Source organism: Lutjanus erythropterus, chromosome 14, assembly GCF_056507025.1.
Source record: "Lutjanus erythropterus isolate fLutEry1 chromosome 14, fLutEry1.hap2, whole genome shotgun sequence".
Classification (NCBI taxonomy): Eukaryota; Metazoa; Chordata; class Actinopteri; order Lutjaniformes; family Lutjanidae; genus Lutjanus; species Lutjanus erythropterus.
In genome coordinates this window covers 13,025,910-13,045,568 of record NC_139330.1, presented here as the reverse complement: position 1 = coordinate 13,045,568, position 19,659 = coordinate 13,025,910, and the positions used below count along the sequence as shown (strand labels likewise).

Genomic DNA, 19,659 nt, shown 5'->3' with positions numbered 1-19,659 from the left:
GAGCACTGCCCAAACTCTGCACAAAGCACTCTCAGCATGATCAATATGTGCATACATAAAAAGTGGGTGAACAGCAAAAAAAAAAAAAAGAGGGGGGGAACAAAGGACCAAGATGTATTTCCCAAGATTACAGCAGGCAAATATTAATAGGGTGAGTAACGCTCCATGACTACCAATGTTTTCAACGTGTTATCTCCGGAGGTTGTGAGACAGGCTGTTAATTTGAGAGGGACAACCGTGATTGATAGTCACGAACATTCATGACATGCAAATGCTTATGTTTATAATGCTTCATGAGTCAAGAATTATCCTAATGTGATATCCTGGATGTAAATGTAATGAACTAGGTAAATAGCATAACATACATATGTAGGCCTGCCAACGTAATTATGTTATTAACTTGTCGTTCAATGTATGCAAATGACCTCAATAATTTTTGCTGACATTAATATTGCCCATCGTGTTTACATGCGCTTGCTTAAATAAGAATGTCACCAACACTTTATCCAACAGAAAAAACAGCAGTTTTATTCTCTACATTTGAACACAATGTGACTGAGCGTTCGCTGTTAGGGCGCCTGTTCTCTGGAACAGCCACCTGAGGAAATTAGGCTGGCAAAATATGTCTCAGATCTCTTTTTAAAACTCACTTTTAGAAGGCTTTTATACAAAACATTACCTATGCTCTGACTCTTGTGAGTCTAAAATCACTTAAGGGTATTTGCGTTTTCATTGCAGTTTATTTGTCTGTTTCCCAGCCGAATGGACTTTAGGTGAGTGGAGGACGACAGACGCTCATGGACCCACAGGGCTTTGAGTTGATACTGCACTGCAACCCATCTTCTTGTTTTCATGTCTGGTGCTACATGATGACAAGAATTTCACCTCATCTGGCCCTTGGTCTGACTGTCTGTTGTCCAAAAACCCCTCTTGATGTATTTTTTCATGTCTTTTTTGAGAATAAATAAAGCAAGTCATGTTTTTGTGATTTAACTTGCCCGCAGTCTGTTATTTCTAATCCTCACGATTTAATCAGTTTCAACAAACAAAATTAAAACCAAAACATCTTGCTTGCAGTTTTACCCAGGAATGATATTAGCAGTGCTGTTGTCTAATAGGTTTCTAATACAGACAAAGCACTTTTCTGTGAAACTTCCAGTTTATCTTGTCTCCATCACAGGGTGTTTTTCTTCATGCAGATTGCTTCCTCTTGTTTATAGCAGACAACGTGCGCCACTTTAAGATTCCAAGTCAGAGATACATATCGCAAGTCATCATTCTTTTTGCTGAAGGAAGCAATGTTGCTGACATTGCCATGTTGCATTAGAGTCACACCAAGAAAACAAGGGGACATAATCTAGGACATGCTGTCTGGAATCATCCGAAACAACTTCAGATAATCGACTCTGAGCCGCAGACGGGCCACAGCTCTCAAACCAACAGGATGATAAACTTACAACCCTGGCAGCGAAAAAATGTAAAATCTGCGTACCAGAAAGCAGAGACGGATTTGTAACATACGCTACAGCATCCATCAGATGAAGATGAGTAATTATGGGAAATTAAGACTGAAAGTGACACAAGAGCAAACAAAAACTGATTAAGCACATTTTGTTGTGACTTCACTGAAGATCTCGTTACTTCTGATATGTAATGTGATATGGCACGAGGCTGCAAACACTGCACTGCAGCACGCTGTGTGCTGCGCGTCAGCAAAATAAGTGTCGTGCTACCTTGCCCTCAAAATTTCTGTTGAGGTGCCCTTGAGCAAAAACATTTGATACGAGCAGCATCCAACACTAGGAGACTGGTCGTACTGGAGTAAAGCGTTGCTGAAGGAGATCGTGTCCACTCACCAGTCTTGCAGATGGGACAGCACTGATCTGGCTCGTACTCCGGGTCCACACACTCTGTCTGAGGGCAGGCTGCCACTGAACACAACACCTCGCCACTTGGCTCACAGCGGCACTTCTCACATGGAGACACCTGGGCAGCAGAGAAGAAATAGTAATTAACACCCCTATAAACAGTTCACAAACAGATACACAGACCCACTGACAACAAAGACTCTCATCCTCTTAATTAATTTCTTGCTATCTTTGTCTCTTGGCTCTTTGTTTGTCTCTGTGTCTCTGTTCTGTCTCTCTGCAGCTATCTCTGTCTCAAACACACACACACACACGGACAAGCACAGACACACACACTAAAACACTCGTGCCTGTCTGGTTTGCTTAAGACAGTGTGCATTCAATGTCACAAAGCTACATCTACCGGGAAGTCTCATCCCTCTCAACTTCATTGCCAATGAATGCCTCATTTTAGGGAGAGCCAGGCGGAGAATTGAACTTCACTATCCAATCAGGGGATATGGAAAAATCAATAGGAATGGGAAACAAAAGAAAGATGCTTCCAATTTTCTTGGTGCGTGAACAGAAACATTAGAAATGACTTGGTTATCCGAGCGTCTCGAAATAGAACAAATGTGGGACATTGCTGGGACAGATAGTATACAGTTTGAATTACATCCAGCTCCTACACTGGCTGTGAAAGGCTTCATTTAGCAGCCACTTGTATAAAGCCATACACCTTTAGTCTTAACAAGGGAGCAAAGGTTAATTCAGCCAGCATTGATGTAGATTGCAGAGGCTTGTGCCTCCGCATGGCACTTCACTGTGAAAAATGGAGCGAGGCAGCACTTAGTACAATGTCCCAGAACTTAGCAATCAGGCATAAAAACCTGCCTGTTGCTTAGTTTCAAAGCATCACCACTCCATACCGCCACGCAGCACAAAGGCTGACGTATGCTGCTTGTGACGGTGGAGCTTTCTGTAGATTTTCCTCAGCAGGGACTTGACATAGAGCTGTCTGTAACACGGGGAGCTAGAGGAAGAAAATCCCATATTAGCCCCGACCCCCTGCTGAGACACTCGCCAACATAAAGAGAAGTATTAGGAGCTGGAAAATGTAGAAGAGACACAACACTGAGATTGTGGCGCAATCCTGAGTCGAGCATTTCAAAGACGTGTCAGAAGATGAAAGATAAAAAAATCCTTGTGGTTTATCTGTGCATCTCTTCACAAACACCTACATGCAGCAGCAGTGCACTGTGCAGAGTTGTAACATTACTATGACTGTAACACTATCATGTGTATCAACAAACCGAATATGGGAACACTCTGAACACGCTGAAGCTGCACTGCTAAATTCAGCCTGTGGTAATATTCAGGCGTTGTGTGAGAAAAAAGACAAGTGCTGACCTTTGCCATTATAAATCTGCCTGCCTGCTCGCTTGCATGCTGCGAGGCAAGGTAACTAGTTTCTGTGTAGCGCCTGTGATGAACTCCATTGAGCAGCGTGGAGTGTTCTGTCAGCATTTCGTTTGTGTGTGCATGTCAAAAATGAGTGAATGCATTAATGGGCTCACCTTAAACTCTTCTAGAGAGGCGTAGATCTTGCCCCGAAACTCGCAGTAGTTCTTTTTCTCCTTGCACTGCGGGCAGCACTGGCTAGTGTCCACTTTAATGCAGCGAGGGTGAACCTTAGGACATTCTGGCTTGGTGCACAGAGGGCCCTCGTCTGTGCAGAGGCAAGGGCACGTTGAAGGGCCCGGGGTGAACTGCTCACCGATGGCGAACACAAAGCCACTCTCATCCATGCAGCCTTTCCCTCTGTAGTCTGGGTAGGCGTACTCGTCGATGGCGTCAAGGGACAGGGTGACGTCACTGGTGGGGCCCTCGTCTATTAGATTCAGGCTGTCCTGCTCGTTCCATGGCTCCTGGGCTTTCCCGCCCTTAGATCCTCGTGTCTGATTCGGCCTGGCGCGGCTCACGGCAGTCCTGTTGGGGCCCACAGCATTGACTTCCTGCTGCTGCTGAGCGCCGTATCCCAGTGGCTCCTCCAGGGACTGCTTGTCCTCCCTTGCTTGGGTCAACACCCTTTCCAGACGTTCTCGACTTGCTGGTAAGGTCGCTATAGGATTACACTGAGCGCTGCTCATCAGGACCCCGAGAACAAAGAGAACTTCTGCTGTCATGGCAACGGAGTGCAGCATTTCTCCCCACCACCAGTGAGGTGGGAAAACACCTTGGCTCACATAACACACTTCACATCTCAGGTGTGAGCCAGTCCATCTGGAAAGAGAAAATTAAACTGGGGTTATGTGCTCAGTATTTTGTCACTTCTGTCCCAGGTGTGGGTTCATCTCACTCAGACTCTAGATCAGAGCGAGAGATTCAGACGACTCCGGAGCAGTGCTCCATCATGTCAAACATCCTGCTGAGTGTGACGCAAGCCACAGGATCAGTGAATTGGATCATCAGGACAGGGAGTATTCATGGGGCTGTGTTAGGAAATCGATACTGCTTCGTACTGTAACACCTCCCTGCATCAATCGGCCTCGGCAGTGACAGAGTAAGAGGAAAACAGCCAAAGAAGGACCTGAATCTAACACTTTTAAGCTCCTGCTCCTCTTACGGAACAAAGAATCAGGATCAATGTCAGCTTTTTTTAAATGAATCACAGTCAACTGTACAAAAGGAGGAATTGATTTGAAAATAGAACATAATTCCAGTGAATTTGCTATAGCTGAGAGAAGTAGCCATATCAATTTCAAAATAAAGCTAGATCCGCTTGCAAAGAGCTGTATGTGCATCAAAGTTTCTCTAACAGAAGCCTGCTAAACATCTCATTGTTTTCCTTTAATCAAAAGTAAAAGCACATCACTTTCTTGAACAGTCAGAAATCCCGGGATCAGCTGCAGACGCTGCAGAGACTGCACATTTTTTGAAAAAGCTGTAGTCAATGTTTTTGTTTTTTAACTTGATTTACTGCGGCGTCTTGAAATTCAAATGCCTGCTATGATGCTTTGCTGCATTCGGTGGCCTACTTCCATTCATTTCCTCACCAAATGTTCGGTGTCACTGCTCAGCTCCGTTTCACGGGCTGCACTCATGTTGACATTTATAGCTTATTTTGAAAGACGGTGAGACTGCTGCCTATTGACTCACTCAACAATTAACTGCAAACATCCTGTCTGCGCTTGTTTAAGAATAGTTCACCATATTGATTAATTTGTCAGCCTCAATGAACACAGTTAATTTCCAGCAGAGTGATAAGGAGCCCTAAACAGGAGATGAAGAGAAACTAAGCATTAAATAAGCCGTAAGCAAATCCGTTTAGGTATGTGGTAATACATAGGAGGAGCTGAGATAATGTAGGGACGACCGGCCACATTAATTCTATCCAGCTCCAACTATGAAGTCAAAGTCTCTCCATATGTTTTAAGTCATGTGTTTTGATATTCATGAATTCCGATCCATTCAGAGGAGAGGAGGCTGGAATTGACTGCTGGCACGCCACTGGTATTTGAGCGGTGTTTTAGCTGAATTGCTATGTTGGAGGCAGAATCCTTGGAGCTGCTGTGGAACTGAAAGGAAGCAGAACGAGGTGCATACCGATAACGCTGCTGCAGCTGAGAGAGAGAGAGGGAGAGATGTGCCCGAGCCTCATTAGTAAAAGGACCTCATTTGGCTTTTCGCAGCCTCACCTCGCCACCTTAACAGCTGTTACTAGCTGTCACACTGTTACCGCTGCCTCTGCTGCTGCTGCTGTATTCTCCATCAGGACGGAGCACTGGGCGGCCCTCAGGCAGCTTGTCAGCCGGGTATAAACTAGCCAAAGTATCTTACAGGATGAGGCTGGCGATTGATTCTTCTCATTATGTCACTGGCACATCCCAATGAAAAGACCAGCTGCAAATTCATCGTAAGATAACGAGTACTATTTTATAATTTACATTTTGCTGGGGAGAAAAAAAAGATAAGAGTTTGTATTTGTACTTTTGAAATACTTAAAGCCACTCCAAGTAGACCGTCTCCGAGAGGGTCGACTGTTCCTGTGTAGCTGTTCTTAATGTCTGCCACCAGGTTGGAGTCTCCATGAAATCAGATGAAACAAGCTTGTGTTTACATTTTCCCAGCCAAAGTTGTAGTGACAGGTACGTTAGCCACTCAGAATGAAGCAGGAGGAGATTTTTATTTAGATAATTATATTGACGTTATATTTTGTGATTATTGCAGCTTATATACAACTGCTTTTGTCCACAGGGGCCTCTAAAATCAACACAATATGAAAGTTCCTTGGAGTAGCTTTAAATGATGTATTTAATTACTTTTTATCATTTTGTAATTAGTATTTAGGGACGAAAAAATGTAATTTGTAACAAAATACTTTGAGAGCTTTGTGTGCTTTGAAATACATTACTGAATATGCGTGTACATATTTTTATCCACAGGTTTAAACTTTAGAAAAAAAAAAAATTAGTCTTATCACAGTCTTCAGCTAAATGCTTTTTGGTTGCAATGATTTGTAAATGTGTGCCATTGTTTTTGTTGTTTTAGTTCATTGTGAACTACATTTATGTTCCTTGTGACCAGTAACTTGAGGAGAGAAACTGTTTTGGTATTTGGTGCAAATTCCCCCTCAGATAAAGATATGTAATCAAAATATTATCAGATATTGCGGCCAAGGCTGTTCAATGAATGAAGCTGAAATACAGCAGAAGAGAAGAGCAATTAGCAAAGACACATGCTCCAGAACTGAGAAATATACTGACTAGCTGGAAACCACCAACACATTCTCATACCTGAACGAAAGAGTGCAAATACATCAAAAAGTATCTGATTACCTGTTACAGACACTTGGTCACCAAAATGCAATACAAACTACTGGTACAGAAAACAACTTTTAAATCAATATTTTGTGTCCAATTGTTGTTTTTTGTGAGTAATAGTGTGATAAGCAGGCTGCTCACTGTACATTATCTTATCTGTACTTTGTAGCTTCATGCTGTGTTCAAATAGGACTTGTGAACTCATAATCACAACACAGAAGTTATGACCATAACATTTCACGAGGGTTTATCTCGTAAACACACTAAAAACGACCCCATTTGAATGCACCATCAGTGTGTGTCTGACCTCACCTACAGTGAAAAGATGAGCTCTGCTAATTTCCCACATCATAGTTTTGAAGTGGCCAGTCAGGATGCAAGAGGTGGGAGGCTGTTAATTTAGAGGTGCATGCTAGATTGTTTCAGCTTGTCCTCGACAAAATATACAAATATACAAATATACAACTTAGTCTGTCGTTTACATATGAGGACGTGTCGGTGGTTTCTAGCTTGAATCATATTTGCCTGGTCTAGAGCAGTTCATGTGTTTGCCAATTGCTTCTTTCTTCCTTTAAGTCGTTCAGTAAATTTGCCTTGGCTGCAATATCTGATTATATTATGATATTATCTTTATCTGAGGGGAAGTTTGCACCAAACACTGAAGCAGCTTCTCTCCTCAAGCGACAGGTCATGAGGAACACAACTGAAATACAGTAGTTCACAGTGATAGTGTTGCTGGACCTGACAGGACATATCGCATGATTCACTTGCAATTAGCCAAGGACTGTGATTAGGGTTTTTTTTTTTTTTTTTCTTTTTAACACTTTTTTTTCTACAGTTTAATTCTAGGGATAAAAAAATGTTTTATTTGAGAATAAAATGACATATTTGATCATGTATTTTAAGTATTTCAAATGCACAAAAATAAGCTCTTAACATATTTTGTTACAAACTATCTACCATCTACTATGATCCAGATATTTCCCAAGCAGAACCAAGTCAATTTGGTGCCTAAACCTAACTAAACTGGGACATTTCATATTGTTAACCACATATTTAGAGGCCATCTTGCTCTGTCATGATTACTACGGCCACTAGAGGTCACAACATAACAATAAACATAAATATAACGATAAACATATATAAGCTGCTTGCATCACCTTGCAGCACTCCTGAATTTGCAGCCTCACTCCTGCTAGATATATTGGTTGGCCTTCAAATCTGTCACACCCCTATTAAGCCTACCTAAAATGTAATAATATCATTTGTATTTGTACTATTTGTGTTTTCAAGTTACAAATTACTTGCATTTTGTGTTTTATTCAAATAGATTTGATGAGTAAGTATTTCTGCTTTGTAACAAAATACTTTTTGATGTGTTTGTGTCCATCTCTAAGTGTATCCAAACCCTAATTTAGCTTATTCATCTGGGCCACGGAGCCCCACTGTTCAAAAAACGATTAAAAACACATCAGTGAGCCACGGTACTGGCTGTTCCCTCACTGTGATGAACACGAGCGATGTGTTATTTTGTCAGTACAGTGTGTTATTCCACCTGCCATATGCTACATTCAGTAGTAGTCAAGTAGTGAATGGATTGTGAATGTTAAATGGACTGCTTTTTATGTAGCACTTTTCTAGTCTATTGACCACTCGAGGCGCTTTACAACCACATGTCACATTCACCCATTCACACACACATTTATACACTGATGGCAATTTGGGTCTCAGTATCTGCCCGTGAACACTTTGACACGCAGACCGGAGGAACCGGAGATCAAACCATCGACCTCCTGATCATTGGACAACCTGCTCTCCCTCTCCCTCTCTCAGTATCTAAAAGCTGCTGCTGGCTGTGTAACTTTAACAGTCCATGACGGGACAGCTAGCTTAGCATAAATGTAGCAAATTATATCACAATATCCCCTTATAGTATTGTGACTAATTGAAATATTTCTAAGAAGGATGTAGTGCATTTTACAAAGCTAATTTGTTAATACAACATGAAATATTGCAATTGGCAACCAAGCAAGCTAGACATTAGTTGGCTGAATTAACTTGTTGTACTTTGATATATTATGTGCTACATTATGTGCTTCATCTATGTTGAATAAAAGAAACACATTTTGCAGATGGATTACATATGTTGCTGGAGGACCTGTAAGAGCCACACACAGATATCTAGCTAGTTAATCTGCAACAATCGGTAGCTAATTACAGCTGATCAGCTAACTAGCAGATGAATCTACATCTCTCATTATCTGGCAAGTTTGACAGCGTTTTGCTGGTGGTTTTCTTTTCAACATAGACGAGCCTGGGCAACATTATATCTAAGCGCAGGAAGTTCTATGTGGTACAAAGCTTGCACAAATGTTATTGGAGCACAGAGCAACAAGGAGTGGGACTCAGGAAGAGTGAATTATGCTATATCACAATATAATGATATCCAAAATCTAAGACGATATCAATATATTGCCCAGCCTTGCAGTACATTCTGTACAAATAATAGCCTGCCTTTCATTTTTCGTCCACCCAACACAACGCAGAACCGGGACTTTGCTATCTAGCCAGTTCTAGAGGTGTTGGCTGAGCTCAGCTACAACGAGTTACAAACACACACACAGTTCATCTGCTGTTAATACTCACTTAAAAGCAGAATGTGAATTAATCTGTTGTTCAGACTAATCCCTAACAAATGCAGTACTTACTCCTGTTTGAGTAACTTCTGTTTAAATCTACTGCGCCCCGCTGTTTTAAGACAATACAGAGTCTTCCTGAAAATAGACACTATTAAATTTGTGGCATCTAGGTGAGCTTGCAGACTGCAAACACCTTGCTTCACTCTCCCCCCCAAACCATGTTGGCATGTGGCTGTGAAACACGTAAAAGAAAGGCTCAATCTAAAGCCATCATTTGGTTTGTCCGTTCTAGGCAGGAAAATAGTTTAATAGTTTACTAGTTGTTATGCCAGACAGATTTTGGGTCTTTTGTTTTTTTAAGCCAAAAATTGTAAAGGCTGCTGACCCCTGATACAAACAGCTAAGGTAACAAAAACAAAAGTTTTTTTATTTTTGAGTGATAATACATCAGTGAAAATAAAACATTTCTGTTTATAAATCTTTGTAATTTTACATCTTCAGTAAGAATGAATGGGCTTGGGGCCAAGAGAAACACAGAGAAATCCAAAAGTTCTGAGACACAGACGTGCATTGTTAGATTTAGTCTTTTCATTTGTTGACAATACGACAAATATAGAAAAACACCAGCTATATCCTTTCGTATTTACTTTTTTTTGGTTGAATAAGAACTACATCCATTACATCCTAAAGCCTAAGCCATGTCATCTTACACATCGTTTGTAAATTAATTCTACACGAGTCAATTTCACTGAAGTACCTACTGTTAAACACTTGATGCCTTTGTGGATACTTTCTCGTAGCCACTCTTCAGGTTCAAGGGATGGCAAACTTTCTTACATTTATAGTGTTGCATATCAGGAATTTGGTGAAAGGTCATGGATTTATCTTTGCCCTACAGCCCTGCAGAGAATTCAGTTTTTTGCTTCACTGCTCTACTGTATCCTGAATACTTGCAAAGATATTCTGGCAGAAAAGAAAAAAACACAACAATGAAGTGACAGGAAGATACAGTTTCTACACGTCTCTGCAGCAGCATCCAGTAGAGCTTGTATAACATTACTGAGACAAATTGTAGGCTAAGTTTTAAATTGAGTGTAATGAGCACATAATATGTAATAAACTGCATCCATGGTTCTATAAAGTCTCTTTTTAGAACCTGATGTAGGAGCTCTGTGTTTTTACCGACACTGCTGGAGTCAAAGTGATGTCGCAGTCAGACTCATAAACTCAGCACATGTGTGACCTGAAATAGCCCGTGTTCAGTCGAGCCTCATACTAACTACTGGTTGCAGCCATCAATCAACTGTATACCAAGGTTTATATAAATGGAAACACCCAGAGATGGGACAAATACTTACTTCTTACTGACTGCAGTGCAGGAGAGGTTTCAGGTATCTGTACTTTACTTAAGTATTTATTTTTCTGACAACTTTTTACTTTCATCCCCTACATTTTATCATACATATCTGTGCATTCACACAGCGCAACACTATAAACTGACAATGACAAATGAGGATGAGTCCTTCACTGTAAGCTGATCAACTGTTTGTCACTGTCTGTCAAAACAAAAAGAAACAAAAGCCCACTGCTCCGAAAAATACACAGCATGGAGTTCGAGTTCAGTGACTTACTGTCTCACTGCCTGCCAGACTCCATTAAAATACTGCTTAATTTAACTATTATAAACATCTACTCCTTCTAAAAGGTTATTGATGATTTCTAATGACTCATTAAGAGATATTTACTCATTTCATTAATTTGAAACAAGCAAACGATAACACAAGTTACAGGCCAGAATAGGAATTTCAAGGAGGGGAGTATTTCAACTTCACATATTTCCCTAATCTTTGATGACATATCATGGTTATTTTATGATTTATTATAGTAAATATACTACAGATATCTCCTTTAATGCATTTGCAGGGACTTACTGATTATTTCTATTTTGCATCATTGCATGCCGTTTTCCTAACATCAAGGCCTATTTCAGCCTAAACAGAAAAGATGATGTCTTTGTGTATCCATCAGTCAATATCATGCACGACAGATGTGACAGAACAAAAACAACATTAAAGGCATAACATGATGAAACAGAGAAGCGAGGGAGGCTCAGTTAGCTGTGCACAGAAATGGCCATAAGTAATCAGAGGGCTACTTTTTACTTTTATATTTTTCAGAGCCTGTACATTTTCACTTTGACTTGAGCAAATAAGTTGAATCATTACTTCTACTTTTGACCAGACTATTTGTTTTAACACAATATCTGTACTTGAGTACAGGATGTGTGTACATTTGCCACCTCTGCCAACGTCACTGAGTACATTCACACTTCTGACACATTTGAACACCCACTTCAGAGCAAATAATCAGCTCTGTGAGTGGAAAAACAGCTCTACTATTTACACTTTACAGCTCCAAATAATTATCTCTGGAAAACAAGCAGTTATTAACACTGGAAAAATAACTGTATATTTTTTTTTCTTGAAGAACAGTCATCTCTTTTAACCAAACCAGAGCTAAGTGGTCATGTTGTTTCCCTGTTTCCACATCTGTTCAGCAACTGACAGAACTCTGCGTGGCTCCGAACACTGAAGTGGTCCAAGTAATTATCAAGTGACATTAAGTGCTAAAATGGCATATAAGTCAGGCCAAAAATGGTCAATTAAAAAAGAAGTATGTGTAAGAACAATTTGAAAATTCTTGAAGGTTTTAAAATGCAACATGCAGTTTGTGTGGATCAAACCAGGAAGGACGCCTCTCATGCATGATAATGAGTCCAATAAAACCAAGACCTCCACTTAGCTTTGCTGTTGTGCCAAATTGTAATCTGTTGTTTCTTTAATTGATTTTTGATTATTAATAAGGATGCAATCAGAAGCTGTCAGAAGTGAAGTTGTGCGTGTCTAAAACGGAAAACAAACTACACGTCCCTGGAGTAAAATATACATATTACTAAAACCTCTCTGCACGTATTATCAAAGTTTGATGATCGAGTGGTACAAGAGTTTAAATGAACTGACTTTCTATAGCCCTCCACCACTGCGCCAGCCAGCTAGACGGCCAGACAGCACCAGGCTGTGATGTGAAAGTTGTCAGTTCGAACTTCAGGCAGACAGGTCGAACAGCAGGAAAAGCTCAGCTGGAGACTCAACAGCAGAAAAAGCTTATTTCTATCAAATGCAATATTACATCAGAAGAACTCGGTATCTCTACAGAAAGAGACAGAGGCGGTGTTAACATTTCGGATGTGCTACAGTATATTGTAGTTCTCTCTGTTTTGGATGTCCAAGGCTTTAACAATCCATAAAACATACTTCAGATTGTTTAATCATTTTAAATTATAAATATGTAAGACCCTAGTATCAAAAAATGAGTGCTACAGTCTAAATAGTGAATTAGAGCCATAAACGGTGTATTAATGGGTTCAAACTCTATTTAATAATGGATCTACGGTTGAAGTGAGTTGTTTTCTCCCACCCCGTCCTCCCAGGACTCAAAGCTCACTATTTTCCTGCAGGCTGCAGAAGCATCGAAGAGCACTACATTACACTCTGACAATGATGAGTGACAGCGAGTCCTACACTGTAAGTTGATCATCTGTTTATAACTGTCAGTTGTCTGTCAATGTTAAGTTATTATTCTGAAAACGAAAGCTCACTGAGAAAACCACACTCTGGAGTTGCCTGCCAGACTCCATTAACATATTGCTCAATTTAACCGTTTTAAACATCTACTCCTTCTGAATGATTATTGATGACTCGATACGACTCATAAACAGACACTTACTCATTCAGCAAATATTCGGCATTAATTTGACACAGTTGTTCCAACCCGGAATGGAAATTTCAGAGGAGAACATGCCGGCTGTTGTAATCATATCCATCATAAGCTATTATAGCATCACATTAGTTTTACAATATGTTCATCACATGTGCATCTCAATTACTCTGCATCAGAAACAGCTGAATAATTTTAGATGCATTACTTGTTCAGCTGATCAATAGTCCAGTGTTGCTTAACTATAATGTCTTGTTATGTTCTCTGATGCTGGCCTGTGATATCAGTTTATGATGAAAATTCCTCCTGGCCTACCTCCACTCACAGAGTAAGCAGAGTCAGAAAGTAAATGTACTTTGGAATTAATGGTTGTGAGAATTGCTTATAAATAGGATTTTGACCTAATAACTTGTTCTGGATGTCCGCCACAGAAAATGAAACATTATTTCTTTTGGGGTCTCAGAGGCTCACTGTAAAACATGGTTAAATATAGACCTGCATGCAACAAATCATGTTGTGATTATTTGCAGTAGATACTACAACATGAATCACTATTGATGGGAAAGAACATCGGTGCATCATAATTTTCATTTTCACTGAAAATCAGGATCATGTGACATTCATTTGTTCTAGAGAACAAGATTTGTAGGTTGGACATCTCTGCAGAACTACAGTACTTCATTATAATGCTGTTTTGTCACACTTTTGCCCCTTATCAAGAAATTGCAGCTTCTGCAACTTGGATGTTGCACTTGGCACTATTGTGATTTCGACAGTACAACACACTTTGATTAATTGTCTGTAGTTAAAGCTACTACATGGAACTTTAATACTGTGTTGATTTTGGAGACCCCTGTGGACAAAAGCGGTAGCGCTTCCTCTGATATAACCACAAAATATAACACCAAAAATAAAATTATCTAAATAAAAATCTCCTCCGGCCTCCTTTTAATTGGCTAACGCACTGCTTACTGTGACTTTGTCTGGGAAAATGTAAACACAGGCTCATTTCATCTGATTTTCAAGGAGACTCTGACCCGGTGGCAGGCATTAACAACAACTATATAGAATAACAGATCCATTATTAATCTGAGACTGTTTCATTATCAGTTGAAAAACTAGTAGGTTTAAATACAATAGATTGTCATGTGTTCTATACTGGGGCACTTTTCCAACCTTCCCAAATCACAAAAATAAGTGTGTTTGTATTTGTGTTATTATAAGTTTGTTCATAAGCTTTCTAATAGTGTCACTATGTCAGAGAACATACTGTATAGATGCACTGTACTGTACAGAAAACAACTGTGTTGCTCAGCTTCAGTCTGTAATGTTAAAAACTACAAAGCAAGACATGAATATCAGAACAGTCAAGGACTCAGACATGAATTTCAGCCACATTAAGATAATAAAAAATCCTCCTGCTACCACCTGAAGAATGTCAAAAATTAAAAGGACTTATGTCTCAACAGGATTTGTAAAAACTACTGTAACGGTGTCTTCACAGGTGTCTCTACAAAAATCGATCAGACAACAGCAGCTGATTAAAGCAGATCCCATCACTCCAGTTCTAAGATCCTTACACTGGTTTCCTGTCTGCCAAAGAATTGATTTGAAAATACTACTGTTGGTCTAAAAAGCACTGAATGGTTTGGGGCCAAAATACATTTTTGATCTCCTGCTCCGTTTTGAACCGTCCTGACAACTCAGGTCGTCTGGGACGGGTCTACATTCTGTCCCCAACGTCAAAACTGAACATGGAGGGGCAGCATTCAGTTTTTATGCACCATGTATCTGATCTGGAACAAACTGACAGCAAACTGCAGGTCTGCTGCAACTCTCAGTTCTTTTAAATCAAGGCTGGAGATTTTTCTATCTGCATTCATTAAACCACATCTGAGGCTTTTGATTAATATCGTAATCTTTTACTTTACTTATCTTATCTTTATTTTCTATTTTATTCATTTAATTGTATTGAAATGTCTTTTCATATTAGTTTATGCTGTTAATCTTGATGCCTTTTATGTTTAATTCAACGCACTATGAATTGCTTTGTTGTTGAAATGTGCTGTTCAAATAAACATTGCCTTGTCTTTGTGTATTAATGTTTTTTGGCAAACAGAAAGAATATTTGTTCATGATAATTCATTTAACATATAATACATGAAATATTTACTTTTTGGCATAATAACAAGGCTTTACAGTTATTTCCTTAAATTGTCACTTTCAAGTACAGTTTATCCAATTATTCTACAAAAAGAATTAAATGGAAAAACGAGTTAATATTTTTACAACCCAAACAACAAGAAAGCCAGTGTCAACAACATATGGATTAATCCTGCAAATATCAGATCTCTGCTGGGCTGTGTTGTCATTTCAGATATAATGTAGGACACTCTCCCTGCCTGTAGCTACATAAAAACTTTTATTTTTATCTTTTAATACTGTATTTTTATTGCCTTCAAAAGCAGAAACCCTGCCCTCAGTCTGGATTTCATTGTAGATTCATATTTCTGGGGAGAACACTGAATAATTAGATTTTTTGCATACTGTAAAGGAGGTCCAATTTAAGGATACTGCAGGCTGCATCACTTCAGTTGTCATAGTCCCATAGTGACCAGACCTTGGGCTGGGAGATAATATAAATATAAATATTGTTTAAGTATTTTCAGGCTATTATGAAATATCTCAATATACACATTCTATCTAAAAGAACAAACTGTAAATTCTAAAAAAAGCAGTGGCCAACATAGAGAAAATCAAATATCATTGTACTGATATTGCCAAAATATTGTAGGGATGACTATTAGTGCTTCACAAAACATGACCACAAGGAGACTTTTGATAAATAATCATCAGTAATGTTGATATAATGACAAAGTGTGTGAAGGCAAATAGTAGATCAGCTATAATCGTCAGGTACGTTTAGAAATTCACATCATTTTACATTTTAAAACCAGGAAAAGACAAAACTTTTACCATACCAGGATATAACAATATCCAAAATATAAATATAATCTAGTCTCACATCATCAACATTGATTTACTGGAATATCCGCACTCTCAATTCAGACCCTCTTAAGAATAAGATTTGACTTAACTTCATCTCCTTTATTTCATTTATAAGGGCAACGCGCATTCATCAGTTTCTGTAAATAAGTCAGTCTTAGCCAGCTCACTAATTTTCAGCTGTCAAGATGTTTTGAAACACAAATTTTTTACCATACATTAAAGTTATGTTCCTCTTCCATCAAATATCACAGTTCCTGATCTCTACAGCTGCACACAGTAAACAGCAATTATCACATACATGTTGCCTCAGAATTGCGATCCAGCAGCACATAATTATAATTATCTGCCAAAAATGGCTGATTTCACAATAATAAAGTTGCATTTTGCTATTCTGCTCACCTATTAACTTTGCAAATTTAGATGCTGCCATACCCTGTGCTGTTACTTTTGAGGACTGACAATGTTTGCCACCTTCCACTGACATTTAAATGTTGCAGTATCTTCCTGCACAACAGAGAATGAAGTCGGTGTTTGCCAGCGAGAGCGGCTTCACTCATTATCGTCACTGTAGATATAAATCACTCCTGTCAAAGGCCAAAGTTCTGTTTACATCTCAGACTATTGAACATAGCCGCTTGACCACTGAGGTGCAGAACCAATGATTAATCAAGCAGGAATTCAACCTGGCTGTTAGTTCACGGTTCAATGATGCTCACCATCGCATTGATTTATGACTCATAAATTATTGTCGTTTTCATTACCCAGCAGAGCAAATAAGTCTTCTTGACACAACAACCTGAGCTCGCAGGGAAATTTTAGCTCTACCTTGACTAATAAGATACTATTATTCATATAGATTGAATTGGCAAGGCTTCAATAACACAAAGCGTGGCGGTTAAGTTGTGTTAAGGTTGACCTGCCTCTTGCTTTCTTCTTTGATGTCACTCAGGAAGGATTCTTCCAGGGAGGTTGATAGCAGTTTCACTCACACAATAATGCTATAAATAGGGCCAAATGTACTGAGGCGGCGCTCTCATCTCCAGGAATTTTCCACACACCAGCTAAGATGTTTATGTCTCTTTGTTTGTTTCTAATTACCATTTGGTCTGAATAATAAGTGTGAGCAGCGTTTAAAATAATATTTGCAAATCTGATTAGGGCTGGGCAACATATTGATATTAAATGAAGCTAGATGTTGCCTTAGATTTCAGATATCGTTATATTGTAATAAGTGTTGTCTTTCCCTTGTTGTACAGTCTGCCTTCCAGTAAAATCGTGTCTTTCCAGACTGTTCTAGCTGTTCTATTATTTGCCTTTATTTTATCTCACTGGGTTAATATTTTTTAAAAGCCCCTATCAGCCAGCTCTATACTGTTAGATAGTTAAATCTTCATCAGTGCATCATATTCTATGAGATCATCATATGTTTGCACTATTAAAGAATTTGCAGGATGTTATTTTATTGGAAATGTGTATATCAAGTGGAGCTGTAACAATTATACAATTAAATCGGTATTTGTTTTTAGGTCAAAATTCTCTGTTTTCAGCTTCCTAAATATGAATATATTCTGTTTTGTTCACTTCTATATGACAATGCACTAAATAAGTTTGGGTTGTGTACAAAACAAGACATTTGAGGACATCATCTTAGGCTTTGAGAAACACTGATTGACATTTTTGCACCATTTTCTGACATTTTATAGATCAGACAGCTAATTGATTAATTTGGTTAGATTTTTTTAAAGAAAAAAAGTCAAATTTCTCTAAATCGAGCTACTTAAATGTGAATATTTTCTGGTTTCTTTACTTCTTTATGACAGTAAACTGAATGTCTTTGGGTTGTGAGCAAAACAAGAGTACATTATCTTGGGCTTCGTGAAACACCGACTGACATTTTACACCATTTTCTGGCATTTCACAGACCAAACAACTAATTGGCACACTTGCCAACCTTGAGAGCTCAAAAACAGGGAGGGTTTTCATGCCAAAAAAATGGAGGTCCAGAGACTTTGTTTTGTACATTCTGGTAACTTTTAAAGAAGGAAAATACAAAATAATAAGTACACTGCAACAATATTTTTGTGTCAGATACTTTCAAGTTTTACCTTTAAGTCACAGGAAAGAATACAGAGTGTTTTGTCCCTCTACTGTGAATTTTGAGACAGAATTTACAAAATGCATTGTCCAGGCGGAAACAGTGACTTTAGAGTCGTTTTGGAGCGTATACACATGTCTGAAACAGGTTATGAAATGAAAAGGAATAAAAGAAATGCAGGAGAATTGTGATCCTGGAAGGAAATAGGGAGGATTGGAAAACAGGCTAATCAGTTAATCAAGAAAATAGTCGACAGATTAATCGGACAGTTAGCTGCAGCCCTGATATCGAGACATATATTGTCGACTAGCCTAAAAATATTAAGCTATTATTTATAAGACATATCACTCAGCCCTAAATCTGATCTGACTGACAAACTTGATGTTGACAGAAAAAGATATGTGATGAGTGTTGAGGCTCATAGCCTCCTCCTTGTTTTGATTTCTGCTTAATGCCGGCATTGTCGTGCACCCTGCAAGTCTGACAGTGAGCCTCCAAAACAAACAAACATCACATCCACGGTGTCTTGGAGAATAAAACTCCTGCGATGTCCCTCTGTAAAATCAAACTGGATGTCATTGAGAGGAAAACCATCACCTCGGGGCTGGAATTAACTCAGACAGACAGTATACCCCCACCGCTGTGTGCACTTCATTTATTGCACATTACAGATTCTCCTATTTACACTGCTCCAACATCCCAACATGCCATTGATGGCACACAGGGAATGCAACAATTTACTTTGAGGTCTACTTCAATTTATGACAAAGCAGATCAGGGAGGATGAGACGTGAAATGTTTAGACAGTGGTGGCTAGTGGGCTTGGATCTGACAGGGCTGAGGAAGTATTGAATTAATGATGCCACATTTTAAAGCTCGTTTTTATACAGATAAACAGTGTGAAATGATGAAATCCAATTAGAGCAATAAGGGACACTCAGACAGGATCCAAGCGTATTAAGCCATCTGCCAGCGAGTAAAGATTGCTGCAGGGCTGCCTAATTGAATTTTATCCTCTGACTGTAAATCTTATGAGTGACCCAAATCAAAAGAAAGTTTGCCTAAACATGCGATGCAAAAGCAACGGCCCTTGCAAAACTGTCACATAATCTTAAGATTATGTGCAGTGGAACAAGGTGAGAATTTGCTTGTATACAAAAGGCTGCCAGTAGAAGTCTGTAGCAGGAGACGCATTAGGGAGAAGAGTGGAAATCTGCTTCTTTTTTACGTTACTCGGAGGGAACAAGAAGAAGCCTTTCTGACTCTGGGGTGAAATGTACACAAAAATGTATAAATTCAGTGATCAGAGGTGCAAAAAACAACAATCACCAGCTACATTCTCACAAAAGAATAGATTTTCAAGGCCCTGTCATCATCCAAACACCTACTTTGCAGGAAACTGTGAATTCATTAAAAGATGAATACATTGTATTATGTGTTTTGGCTGCCTACTCCACTGTTAGAGGTTG

General features: G+C 39.1%; 1 protein-coding gene across 1 annotated transcript in view; it reads right to left on the bottom strand.

Moving 5' to 3' along the window:
• Window positions 1–19,659, bottom strand: part of vwc2 (von Willebrand factor C domain containing 2) — a 41,940-nt gene that overhangs the window by 21,228 nt on the left and 1,053 nt on the right. Inside the window, exons 2-3 of the mRNA XM_084735757.1 lie at window positions 3,425–4,130; window positions 1,857–1,986 (exon numbers count right to left, since the gene is read on the bottom strand). Of these exons, the coding sequence (XP_084591883.1) occupies window positions 1,857–1,986; window positions 3,425–4,051 (757 nt within the window). The 5' untranslated portion in view covers window positions 4,052–4,130. The remainder of the gene's footprint in view (window positions 1–1,856; window positions 1,987–3,424; window positions 4,131–19,659) is intronic.